The sequence below is a fragment of the Clupea harengus genome, chromosome 5, assembly GCF_900700415.2.
Source record: "Clupea harengus chromosome 5, Ch_v2.0.2, whole genome shotgun sequence".
NCBI lineage: Eukaryota > Metazoa > Chordata > Actinopteri > Clupeiformes > Clupeidae > Clupea > Clupea harengus.
The window spans coordinates 26,138,640-26,152,323 of NC_045156.1; the positions used below are offsets into that span (position 1 = coordinate 26,138,640).

The window sequence follows — 13,684 nt, forward strand, 5'->3', positions numbered from 1 at the left end:
TATTGTACAGTTATTTTTTATTGAGAGGCCACAGCTCTTGCATATTACAACTGTTGGCTTTGATAAGGCAAAAGCAAGAATGAATTCACCAGCTAATTCACAGAAGAAAACAAAAAGCTTTTTTTTTTGGAGAGGGTTAACCCACAGGCATGCATTGATGGCTCAGAGTGCAATGTACAGCGCTGTATGTACAAAAACAACAGTGAGATCCAAATAAATGGCACATACCTCATTCTGCTCAACAAACCAGAATCTAGACAAGACAAATTCAGTTCTAAAACTCGAAATATTTTTTTTTTTCATGTTTGTTCAAATGCTTAAATAAATATTTCGTAAATAAATAAAAAAATGAATAATCTCCAGGAGGACGGAGTTATGATAATATTGCATTTCTGGAATACCAACTTTTTTCAGTTACAGATGGCTATCTTGTTGGTGAACTGCAACATTGATACAGATGGAGGAATGTACAGTAAATCGTGGAGGTTTTAACAAGAGGATGCGCAGACAAAGAGAAGACATTTACTTTAAAGAGCAGTGAACTAAAATACAGAGGTTCCTTTTTCAGTTTCGAAGCAGTTGGCATTCACTTAAAAAGAGACAAGACAAAGAAAAGGTCCACACACTCATCTTCACAACAATGTACAATAAATGTATGTAACAGTACGTCAAAGCGCCATATATGTATCGCATTGGACAAGGACACACCTAATAATCTCACTCAACATTGTCAAACAAATGGTACTCCATATTGCTTAGGAACACATAGAAACAAATTTTTGAAATCAATGAATCAAAAAAAAAAAAATTGGTGCTATTTTTTTTTATATCATGACACAGCTAAATATGTCGATGTTTTTCAAGACTTTTTAAATTTTATATCTTTTTACTTGGTTACAATTACTATTCTTTTTTTTTTAAATTAGAGAACTCTTTTCATGGGCGTTTCGAGTCAACAGAGAGGTCCTAGAGTGGCTAGTCTGAGTAAACGGAGTCATTACATGCATCATCAGTTACCAGGCTAAGTTAAAATGTGTTTAGGGTTCAGGAGTGGGGGTGGGTGCGTGAGGAGTCAGAGGACGGTAGTAGTGGTGGTAGGGGCACCGGTGGAGGTAAGTGCTCTAGTCGTCGTCCTCATCCTCTTCGTCACTGTCCTTCATGGAGATGCCCGCCATGCCACCCTCTCTCACAGAGGCAGAGGCCTCCTCCACTGTCAGCCGGGTACGCACTGTGTCATACATCTTGCTGTTGAGTGTGGAATCTAGAACCCCCTGTAGACGGAAGTCTCTGTACTTTTTCTGTAAGAAGCAAATCACAGACTTAGTCACCCTGTCAGCTACATTTCAATAGCTACAGTATCAGTCTACCATGCTGTGTTGCTGTATACCTCCCACAGAAAGAGCGGCAGAAAGAGCAGCAATTATCATACATTGACAGACATTTTATTTTTAAGTCCAATTCAGAAATAATTGCATCTCCAGTCATGGAAAGAAATCTTCATGCATTGCCATTACTGGGCAATGCAACAAATGGATATGCCATGACGTGGTCTGCACTTTACAGAAGGAAAGTGTGGGGCAGAACTTCACCTTTACAATCCTGATGAGGATTTTCAGCTGGTAGACGTGAAGCTGCTGGTCCATGCGTTCAGTGAGCCACGTAGCCAGGAGGTTCATGGTCGCAGTGTACCATTGCTGAAACACACACAGACACAGTGTTCTCCAGCAAAACACACACACACTCCGACACCACAGACAGAGATACAAACAGGACAAAATGCCTGTCCTGACAAGATAAAATACACACATCTTTATCACAGTGACATGCAGCATGACACACAGCGAGACGGAAACTGTAACACTGAGACTCCCTCACACTCATGCACATCTTCTCTGAGAGCACTGCTGGCTCTATTTAAAGTCTTAATAAATAAACATCTAGCATACACACATACACACACACGGGCACACACACACACACACACACACACACACACACACAATACACATCCATTCAAACAAATATGAAGTCAACATGTGCAGGACATGTTGACATCGACACGAACACACACTGAATTCTTATTAGTTTAGGCTGGGCTGATCTCTAAAAGGCTTGTTTTCCATTGCCAACTAAGAAGACCTTGAATCTGCAAAAGAAGGATATAGTAAAAAATCATGTGTATGAAAATACATATTGCTTTGCTGTGATGTCAAAGGGAATTCAAATCATTGATTCTCTTTTGGAGAAAACCACGAGAGGGCACTGAAGACTAGGCTACGTACTCAAATCCAGTAGCTTGCCTGCTAACAAGAACCTACTTAACATTTCTGTTTGGGTCATCTTAGTTCCTAACATCTGCACTGACATTCAAATGCTGTTATACATTACCATCTACTACTGTTTAGTGTTAATTACTTTGAAATTCTTCTGAGATATAGCAGAATATAAACATTAATATAAACATTATCTGTCATGATCTATCATCATAATCGAGAATTTCTGTCAAGAGTTGCCAATGGACATGGTCATAACTCAAACAGAATATGAGTTTATGGATTATATGACCAACTAAACCAAACTCCTTGTATGAATACATTTTGGTGACGTAACCAGGCACACCCATACAGTAACCAGTGGAAGTAAAGTAAAACATACTATCGGAAGAGAATGAGTAAGTGTGCAAATTAAACTGACAGACAACAATGAAAGTACTGTTTTCTTCAACCATTTCTGAAATCTTTAGTCTGTAATGCCACTAGAATCAGTGCACAACAAATATGGAGGTCAAACCCAAAAAATCTGTAGGCTTCTCGGATAAAAGAGAACAGCACATGTATGAATGCATGAAGGGTTCTTACCTCATAATTATATAGAATGCGGCTCAAATCTTTGATTTATGATTCTGTGGAGTGACTAGGCAGGAAAGAACATTTTCTTTGACCTTCTTGGGTTGAAACAACTGCGGATGATCACTAATTACTGAATTTAACCAACCCAACAACTGAGGTGGTAAATTCCAGATTCATTGTTTTATTGATTGGTTGTTGGTTAGTTGGCTAGTTGATAGACTGATCGAATTTCAAACTCATTGATGCCATTTTGGTTGCTTGGTGTGGATCACTTTATCTGATTAATTGAATAATGGTTTTAATTGAGGATTGCCTGTCCACTTCACATAGTCCACTGAATCGTGCATTGCATGCAGGCAGGTTGAGCAGGCTGGTGGGTGCTAGTAGGAGTATTAGCTTGTGTGTGTAAGAGTGGGGGCTTTGAGCAGAGGGTCATGCTAGTAGATGTACACAGGTAGATTATCTGATCTTAACTCATGCCACTCAACAGAATGTGATAAAACAGCAGGTCAAAAGAGATAAGTTTCACTTTGTTGAGAGAAAAGAAAAAAGGAAGAAGGTAATAAGGCAGAAGGAGTTAAGTCCTGGTGAGCAAGAGAGTTAGCTGATGAGGAGGAGCAAAGCGCATGGATGAGAAATGGGTGAGGGAGAGGGAGTGTGAGAAGGAAGCACCACGACACTGGGGATGGAATTCACAGGTAGTCAAATGTCTTGACCATGTGTCATTGCACAGTGTCAAAACGAGCGGATGGGGCGAATGCTGTACAACACAGATGCTCAGCTTCAAAGAGACAGACTCTGCAATACACAACAGTCTGCCCTTCCAAACAACATACATGCAATACAACATAGCTTCACAATGAATAAATAAAACACAGTCCTAAAGTGTCCTGAAAAGACACACATACTGTATGTACTTATGTACTGAATATATCACGCAAATCACAAAAATCACACGTACTGTATGTCCTACACACTTGCTCATGTATACACACTCACGCATATATTTGCACAAGCTCAAATTAACACTAAACACATTAAAGTACACTACAGCCCTGACACAAAATGTATGCAGCACGACACCGCAAAAGAGACAATGTTTCACACAACTGTATAACTACACTCTATTACAACCCTTACACACACACACACACACACACACACACACACACAGACAATTCTGCAAAACATCAGTGAAAACAAAGACCACATCAGCATACATGTATCACCAGGGATTATTTCTGCTTAGAGGGCAGTGCTCTCAATCTTTGACCCTCACAGGTCTTAGTTGATGTAAAAAAATAACTTGGGTTTTCAGTTAGTTGCTTAAGAGACCAGTCATAGTATACTACAATAAAATTAAGGATTTTTTAACTGAACAAACTTTAAAAATGGTTGGTTATGTCCAGTTGAATATTTTAGCTGTACAGGAGAGCGCTGCTTTAAATAATCCCATTTCTAAAGGTTGCTGAACACTTTGCCTTTCGGCAAAAATGTCGCAGTACACAGAAGGCAAAAGCGATATAAAAATGCCACACTGGAATACAGTGGGTTTAACAACATTCATAGTAAGTGCAAGGAGAGAGAGACAGAGAGAGAGAGAGAGAGAGAGAGAGAGAGAGTAAGAGTGTGTGACAGAGAGAGAAAGCTCGACAGAGGAACCTCGGACTCTGCAGTTTCTTGGAATTGAAATGTTTTTAGTTTCTTTTTCTCAAGTGACTTATCCCTCTCTGCCCCAGTGTTTTGCCTCATTGTGGATAGGCCCCTCCCATAGTGGAGCTGGAGGAGGCGGCATCTTACTTACGTCAAATAACCTCTCTATGTACACCTCCTCATTGACCTTATCTCGCAGAATGTCCTGAGAGTGCCGAGTGCAGGTTACGTATCCATCTGCCACATCCATCCCGGGTTTCTATGAGAATCAGGACAACAGAGAGGTTTAGCTTTTCTTACAATGTTTATGACAATCCCTCACTGAGACTTTACAATATTTATTCCAAGAGAGTCCGGGCCAAGCTGGCAACATAAAAAAAAGAGACAACGTGAAAAGTAAAGAATGAAAGGAGTTGTTTGGTAGGCAGATGGTGGGTTAAAATAGGAAAGGAACACACAGAAAAGATACAAACACTGGTGGGGACACGTAATACGTCACAAAATGAACGAATGATAAGCCACAACCAAATATGTTGGCTCAAGTGGCTATTTTTCAGTCAAGGGGTTAGCAAGTTAATACGATCATGACATGTTGTCATAACTGTTCATACAAAGTGATCAAGGTGATTTTAATAAATGGCCAAATTCTGATAAAGTCAACACATCTGGTTGATTGTGAGGTAGACATTGTAGACACCACCAGCATTTTGAAAAAAGTATACATACATACTGTTAGTTATTTAAATATTTTCAAGACACCAGACACAACACAGACAGTAGGCACACACAAAGGCAAACTGGCGTGACCACTTACAGGGACATCCACATACTTTGAGGCCGCTTTCACCTGAAATCAAAAAAACATTGTCTTTACAGTAAAGGAGTCTAACAACACAAGCATGCATAGAACTGTCTTACTGAAGTATTATTACAGCAGATAATAGTCAGTTTGGTGTCCTCTGGCTGGTGCAGTCTATGTATGAAACTAGGTTTAAAATGATTGCAAAACCAAATCTTTATTACCCCTTTAAAACCCATATTCGTTTTTTGTTCACATTTGCAAATCAAGACATATCGAAACAAACCATATCAGTAGCTTTGAAAAGTCCAGAATAACACCATTCATTTTTTTCCGTATCAGGCAAAGCCTTAAGGATCATATGCAAAGGTAACACCAGTTTAATTTTTTGAAATGTTGCTAATAATGTTGTTAGAATAGAATTCATTTCAGAAGTAATATGTTAAAATGCACATGCAAGTCTCAAAACTTTAAATAAGTTAAGCATATCCCTTACATATAATTTAAAGCTAAATCTTCTAAATGAATGAAAACATTATCCAAAAGTGCTCTGAGTGCCTCATCAAAAATAGTTAGTTGACTGTTCAATTGCATTGCTGTATGCAAAAAACTGCAATGCTAATACTTTTAAAAGGACAAACATAGTGGTTTATCTTTGCATAAGATCTTTCAATTAGGGAATTTCCAGTGTAGCCTGTACAGCATCATGCTTCCACTCTTCCAGTGCACTTAAGAGTGCTGATATCACTCATTAGCTCCATCCGTTTGCTAAACACAATTATCAGATTGTCAGACTATCACTTTGAAGTTGTGGTATGTGTTGCATAATATGTTATTTTTTACTTTGAATAGGACAATATTATTATTGCTTTTATGAACAATGGTTTACAAGTTTTGACTGTTGAATAAAAAGGAGGCTCGTCGAAGTGAGATTAGCTCTTTGTGTATGCCCTATGGCCTAGGTCAAAACATGGCTGCAACTCCGTGGTCCTTTCAAACAGCATCAAATATGTGTTTTGTGCATTCATATATTCCAATGAATATAGGATTCATACAAATGGCCATGTCCATAGATACTGTCTCGTGGGAATCCAAGGTGTGGAGGAGGCCAAAGAACCTCTACTTTATAAACCTGGGATTTCCACCTCTGCTTTGGTACTATAGGAGATGTGATTTTTTTTAAACTATTGGATATTTGATTAAGATAAAGGTTTTTTTATTAAGGTTTCTATATAACTGATTGTATATAACCACTGGATACCAAAGGGGTTCAGCAGCTATGAAGGGTAGCATGATATACTCACTGTGAAAGACAGAAAGGAGGAGAACAGTGTCCCTTCATCGTAACGGGATATCTTCGCCAACACACTCTCAAGAATAGCAACAAACTAAACATTTGAACAAACAAGAAAACCGTGTTTATGGTTTCATTTCATCCATCTAATTACAAAAACACTCAGTGTCCTTCATCAACCAAAAACGAATTGCATTCACATCTAATAATGGTACTTTGATAGTACTTGTTACATACCTTTGCAACCAAGAGAGAGATCATTTCCTTGACACTCGATTCAATGAGTTCATCTATTTGAGAATGTTTCTGTTTCTAAACAAGAGACAGGGGTAAAGATACATAGACCTTAGCACAAGGACAGAGATATAAATGACATAGATGTATCATTCCGGACCACTAGGTCTCATATTTGTCCTTACCTCTGTACCCATCCCCATCTCCATTGCACAAAGTTTAGCTGACTGGTCCTTGGCGTCCACCATCAGGTTAAACATGGTGCATATGGACAGATGGATTCGGAAGTCTGTGGAGCGGCTGCTTTTCGTCAGCTTGGACTCAAATGCCATGCGGGTGCTGTTACACAACAAGCAAGAAATGGATTTAAATAACAGAAGAAAACCTGTTTGAAATTTCAGAGACTTCTAGATAGTCATTACTCTTCACATAAGTGAAGAATTAGTTGTGAGTAAGAGCCATGCCTTGACGGTGGTTCACTACTTTAACAACTAATAATAATAATAATTATTATTTATTTTATTTGTAATGCACTCTTCATTCAAAAGAATCTCAGAGTGCCAAAAAGAATCTCAGAGTGCCAAATAGAATCTCAGAACTGTGAATGTCCTATACTGTGTGTCTATTGATAGGGAAATATGAACCTCTGACTCTAATCAAGGATGTATGTGTGTTAAACGTATGCCTTTGTGAGCTGAAAAATTACGTTTCTGTCTCTGTTCTTAAGTGCTGACATTTCGAACTCTGTGTATGTCCTTAAAAGTGTACCAAGATAATACTCCTGCCAAGTATATAATGTAAGTATATATTGTATTCCACACAGTGGACTGACCCATACACATATGTTTTACATGTACCGTTTCACACAATTTTCAATCATGTCACTAGACATCTCCTTCATGCGGTTATCAAGATGCTTAGCGAACTCCTCCTCAGGCCAGTGGAGATCCCTGATGAAGGTCTGCAGGGCCTCCAACTTCCAGAAGAGGTCCTCGGATGTTCCAGAGCCATTGCTGAGAGGCACACGGACATGTCAGACGTCAAGAGTAAGGGGTCATGGTTCACCGACCCACATTCACACAGAGCTGTCATGGGGATGCAGAGGGCTAGAATGGCTCAGTAATAGTACAGCACATTTGGGTATGTTTGCTTTATTTTGACCACATACTGACTGAATTGTTATTGGAGCTGTTAGAGGACAAATTCTCCAGTTTGGGGTGGATATTTCCACAAAATCAGAGGTGGCATGTTTTTCAGTCAGCGTATGGCAAAATAAGTAGACAGAACTGTCCAGAAAAGGAAAAAACAATAACCAAACCATCTGGAGTGGTTATTAACCCTGTGGAGGGGGTGGGGTGGGGGACGGGGCAACAGACTTCATGCACGCCTTGTCTGAGAACATGGTTTCATTTGTGGGGAGTTCTTGGAAATGTCATGGTGAGAGAAGGCATGTAGAATGGACAAAGCTCTTTCTTATTGGCGCCCTTACTGCTACTGCTGTGAGACTGCTTTCAGTGTTTTAGTGACAGCTTGTCTACACAGATACAGCGGTTGCAGGGGCAAGTCTTCAGAGGTTTTACACCCTAGAGAAAGTTCTGAGTTGGATTAGGAGAAGCACTGTCTATGTAGTAAAACTGTCTAGCATATTAGGGCTTAGTGGCTGGTTAAAGTGTAGCCATGTCCAAAGATACTGGTTTTGACAAATAGATTTTCAAAGCAAAAGCTGTTTGGACATTACAAAAGGGATCAAAGACATGGGCTTCATTTTTCTGAGGGAAGAAGAAGAAGAGGCAGAAGAGCTAACAGTCCATGACAGAAACACAATACAAAGACCAGGCGCTCTCTCACCACCCATGCCCGACGCTGAAGGGGAGGGGGTTGCTGAGGTCAAACACACCATGCAGTCATTTCTGAAGACGCTGTCATCCTGAGTAGAGATATAGATGGGTGTGGCAAGAGTGTGGAAGAGTGAGAAGGGCTGGAGGAGGAGGTGCTGAAGGGGGAAATACTTGTTTCTATTGTCACTGAAGTGGGCATAGCTTCAGTGCATAAGATAATGCAGAGACAGATCTATGTGTCATGAGAGTGGGGAGCTCCACTTGCCACCAACCAACAACCATGGATGCCTTCCTCCTCTCTCTTTCACCTTCTTACCCACAGTTAGAACGGCCATCTGCTTCTGGTCAAAATGTGCTTACATTCATAAAGCGTCTAGAGTGTCTTATGGAGTGCTATGGGTCTATCATTTATTAGCTCCCTTCAGATAGATCTTCAAACAGAGAAGAGGGCTGACATTGTGGAGAGATGCAGAATCACTTGGTAGTGTGATTTAACCAAATATTAACCGAATTGGGTGAAAGCGGGATCCCTCTTAATGGGGGAAGCAAATCAAATGTAGCTGGAAGGCTTTGGTGGTGTTCCAGATCTCTCCATCTCAGACCTCATCACAATGGCATGCACACTGAGAAAAATGAAAAACTTGAAAGGTTCTCATTTCACACAGTGAAGGTCAAGGTCGAGCCATATCCCCCTGCAGTGCAATTGGCATGAAAATGGCTGTTGATGCCAAAACCTTAACCTTTGATCCCAAATTTGTTTTTGGGATGCAGTTGTGCAATAGACAAAATAAAAGTCCACAAATAGACAAAAGGCCATACTTTTTGAGAAGGCAGTTACAGGACACAAAAGTACATCTTCATGCCAAACAACTGTAAATTAATTCATCAGATTTTAGGTGAACTTGTTGAATACACACTCAGAGTCATAAATAGCAGCCATCCAAGACGGGGTGGAAAAGCTAGGCATTTGTGGAAGGTTAACAGATAGTCCAGATACTGGCAGACTGGCAGGTAGATTTGGTACTTTGGGGATTTGTAGGTTCACATTTGGTAGATTCACATTGGGCAGATTACTTGTTAAACTCCTGTAGAAACAGACAAAAAGAAAAGAAAAAAAATCCATAACAGTGATGATGTGGATGGTGCAGAACACAATATGACATACACTGTCACAACAGAAGTGCTGAATAAACCAAAGCCAAAAATATAATTTGTTGACAAGGTACAAAAAGCACACATACAAATTGGTTGTTAAAAAAAGACTATAGAAAATAAAATATTCAAGCATTTTGTCTTGCAAAACATATACAAAAATACATACGTTTAATTTGCACTGTGGTGGTCAAGACCACATCTTAAGCAGTCTAATACGTTATAGAATTGAAAAGTCACATAAGCATATAAGTTTGTAGAAGCTTGGAGTTAAAGTATGTTTTTAAGAAGACGTGATGAGATGAAAATGCATGATAGGCTTATTGACGGGGGCGTTTAAAGCAACAATAGGGACATTTAACAATGTCAAACAGAAAAAAGAGGAGGTATACAGGACCGGGCAACAGTGAAGACAGAGAAGCAATGCTTCACAGAACAAAAGAAACAAAAAATAGTTGATTTACTGGGAGGCCCTTAGAAAGGAGTAAAATACCTCTGAGTCTGAAATTATTTATGTGTATCATTTCCCTCAAGAATGACAGGTAAAAGCTCTCTGTTGAACTTGCTTACCCCCTTCTATGTCAACATTACATAAAAAAAGGTTATTGTGGAACTATATCGGAGAAAAAAGTTGTTAGGCTTGACTTTGTGTTTGGAGGAGTTAATGTGTCCAAGTTGTATGGATAAGGACTGGGGAAAGATGGTGAATGGAAGGTTAAACCATGAACAAATTATGAGGAGAGTGGCAGGCTCTAATGCTAAACGTCACAGATATATATGGAACATGTGATTTTACAGTAAGATCAGATCAGGTCAAGTGATACAGTCTAGACAACTGCAAGATGACAGAGGAATTGTACAGAGAGACCTGCAGGAAAAGTAATATACTGTTTTAGTGATACACTGTGTGATTTTGCCTTATTTGCTATTTCTATGTCTTGTTACTATATTCTAAAGTCAAAGCTACAACCACCTGACTGAGTTCTCTTACATCAAAAACTAGTTGTGACAAAAATCGCGTTACTATAATGTAGTACAGTAGTGACATAAAAATGGCCAACCCACCTTACACTATACCACTCAAGCATAAACCACTGGGAAAATAGGTTCAGACAACTGTTTGTTAAAACTGACAAGGTTAGATCTCCATTTTGGGTTTATATCAGCATGAAGACCTTACAGTAAAGTGTTGTTTTGTCGAAGGGGGTAAACAAAAATTTGAAATTGAAAGATTATTTGTTTTTATATCACATTATCTCTTGAGGGTATTATGGCTGAGTGTTACGCTATCCACTATGTTCTCTGGATGTATATTCAGAGTAGCGTCTCTTACTTCACTGGTTCCCATGACTCGCGCTCAAAACCCCTGTTGATAGACTGTGCAATGGAGGTCTCCATCAGGTCCACATATCGCACCACCAATGGGGCGTACAGGTCCTGCAGGTGTTTGTGGAACTTGCCATTGCACAGGTGATCTGGAAGGGAGGCAACAGAAAGAAAGCAAACAGTTGCATCATGATTCTTACACAGGTGCCATCATTTTCTCACACTTAAGCATATTACATATTCCACTATTCTGACTTCCCATATTAAAGGTAAGACTTTTCTTAAGGGAAGACATTCAGACCATGGAGAAGGTGAGAAGGGAACAAAACCACAGATGAGAATTAAAAACATCTGTGGTTCTAAGTACGTTGAATAAATTAGCAGATGGATCACATTTTTGCATGTAATTCTTTCAGTTTTCCCATTTACACCATTTACAAAGAGAAATAACTTCAAATATGAAAAGGTTCTTTGCATAAAGACTGCAACATTCACTTTTTAGAGTAAAAATACAGCACCAGTAAGTGTTTGACTGTCAGAAAACAAAAGGGTCAGGTTGCTCACAGTCCAACCGCAGAAAGTCATTGAGCAGCTGGAAGAGTGGGAAGCTGTCCCAGCTCTCCGGAGACTGTATCTCTAATGCAGCATCCATGTCCACGGCGTAAAGGGAGAGGAAGTTCTCTGCATGCTCAACCATGAGGTCTGTCCACCATGCGAAGGCCTGGACAAACCGATGCAGGAAAGCAGCAAGAGGGAAGGGGAGAAAAACAGGCCACAGTCACTTGAGACACTTGACACTTTGCACCAACGAGTTCAATCAGAACTTGGCCGTCACCATCAAAGTTATTTTGACAAACGAGGAACTTTTAGCCTTCAGTGGCATGTCTTTTTCTCTAATGACAAGTCTTAGTCTAAATATCTAGTGTCCTGTTTTGGTACTTAGTAAGACTTTCCCCTTCAAGGTGAAAAAGTATAAATCCATGCTGCATGAATCTTCATCAATGAAACCTACAATGTGCCAGAATAAGCAACACAGTTGTTGCCAGCTGCCACATTCTTAAGAAAACAATTTGGTCTGCAGCTGTCAGTACGTGCACTCTGTGTGTTCCATTAATGAGTTTTATGAGGCAATTGTATCTACCGACACTAATGTGTACAATATACAAATAGGGTCATTGTGACATACAGTAGTGCCAGTTTGTGTCTGTCCTATCAGCACACACTCTACAGAGCCAGGGTTCATGGTACCATCAGGATGCTTCTCTCATGCATAGAGGTTCTCCCTGCATGCAGCGCTCCTCTTGGATGGAAGATGGAAGTGTCCTCTGTACACATCCTGGTGCCACTGTCTGTCGATGGGTATGGATGCACCTTTGGACCATGCGCGTTGTCTTAGACAAACCAAGGACGACAAGCAGGCAGTGACCTTCCTCAAGGTCAAATGGAGTTCTATGGAGCTATTTCTGTATGTATTTGTGGTAATCTTTTTTTTTCCTGTTTTGGTCACAGTTTTCAGACTGTTTTTGAGAGTCTTAACTAAGATGCTGTAGCCTGCTTGTGGACTTGGCATGGCTTACGCTTTCTCACTAAAATCTGCATTTGACAAACTCAGTAGAGGGAAGTGATTAAACCATAAAGAGCTTAATCCTTCCCTTTGGGGGCATGCTGTTTATTTATATTTGGTTTCAGATTTGATCAGTCACACAGTCATCTGCCTGCCTAGATGAACTCAGTTAAAAGGGGTCACAAGCTGTATCTGAACTTACCGTAACACTTACCTGGTCCTTTTTTTGACCCACACTTGTCCCCCCAAAACAACCTAAAATCCCTAACTATTGAACAAGCAGGGACCAGATCGAGCTACAAACAATGGACTTGGAGAAAGGGAGGGGGTTGGGATGGCTTTGGGTGGGGCATTAGTGAATGTTGGAGAAGTCTGTGTGTGTGTGAGAGAGAGAATAAGGGATAAGAGGGAAGGAGTGGGTCAAGGCCAGGCTGTCATGACTGGAGAACAGGGTGCATGTTGGCTAAGGACACAGTCGCCCTGGTGAGAACAGCTGATGCAGCAGGCAAGGTTGCAAGCTTTGCACGCAAGCACTGCTGTCACAACAGAGTCCAGACTGTGCTGAAGCACTGAAGGACGCTAGTCTTGAAGGCAGACATCCCCGCAAACACCTCATTTAGCGGCAGTAATGTGGGGAGAAGGTGAGTACCCTTTGCAGGACATGCACAAGCCATTGACGGGTGTTAAAGGGAGCTGGCTGCACACATTCTCATTTACCACATACCTCTTTCCCCTGTTAAAGCCCATCAGGAATGTAAAACAGAAAAAAAAGAGGGAGACGAATCTCTTCATTGCAGTCACACACATCTGTGCTAAACTGTCTGGCAGGCATTACACCTCTGCAATTGCACAGATCTCTTTTTAGATCTTCTCCACATTTTATACAACACCAGTTGCCATTTTATAACGCATTGAGGGGAGTCAGGCAAAGAGTCCACATGCAGTGGCATTTGTGTTTTTTCTTTGAAATTGTAA

General features: G+C 40.3%; 1 protein-coding gene across 3 annotated transcripts in view; it reads right to left on the bottom strand.

Annotated features, from left to right (window-relative positions):
- Positions 1–13,684, bottom strand: part of cadpsb (Ca2+-dependent activator protein for secretion b) — a 77,749-nt gene continuing 64,065 nt past the window's right edge. For 2 of the 3 annotated variants that reach the window (XM_031568308.2, XM_031568306.2), the window contains 12 exons: positions 13,434–13,442; positions 11,710–11,866; positions 11,153–11,294; positions 9,585–9,752; positions 7,687–7,842; positions 7,015–7,168; positions 6,833–6,907; positions 6,606–6,689; positions 5,317–5,349; positions 4,654–4,761; positions 1,590–1,694; positions 1–1,298 (listed from right to left, as the gene is read on the bottom strand). In XM_031568308.2, the coding sequence (XP_031424168.1) occupies positions 1,122–1,298; positions 1,590–1,694; positions 4,654–4,761; positions 5,317–5,349; positions 6,606–6,689; positions 6,833–6,907; positions 7,015–7,168; positions 7,687–7,842; positions 9,585–9,752; positions 11,153–11,294; positions 11,710–11,866; positions 13,434–13,442 (1,368 nt within the window). In that variant the 3' untranslated portion in view covers positions 1–1,121. The remainder of the gene's footprint in view (positions 1,299–1,589; positions 1,695–4,653; positions 4,762–5,316; positions 5,350–6,605; positions 6,690–6,832; positions 6,908–7,014; positions 7,169–7,686; positions 7,843–9,584; positions 9,753–11,152; positions 11,295–11,709; positions 11,867–13,433; positions 13,443–13,684) is intronic. The other variant, XM_031568307.2, reaches the window with a different exon arrangement.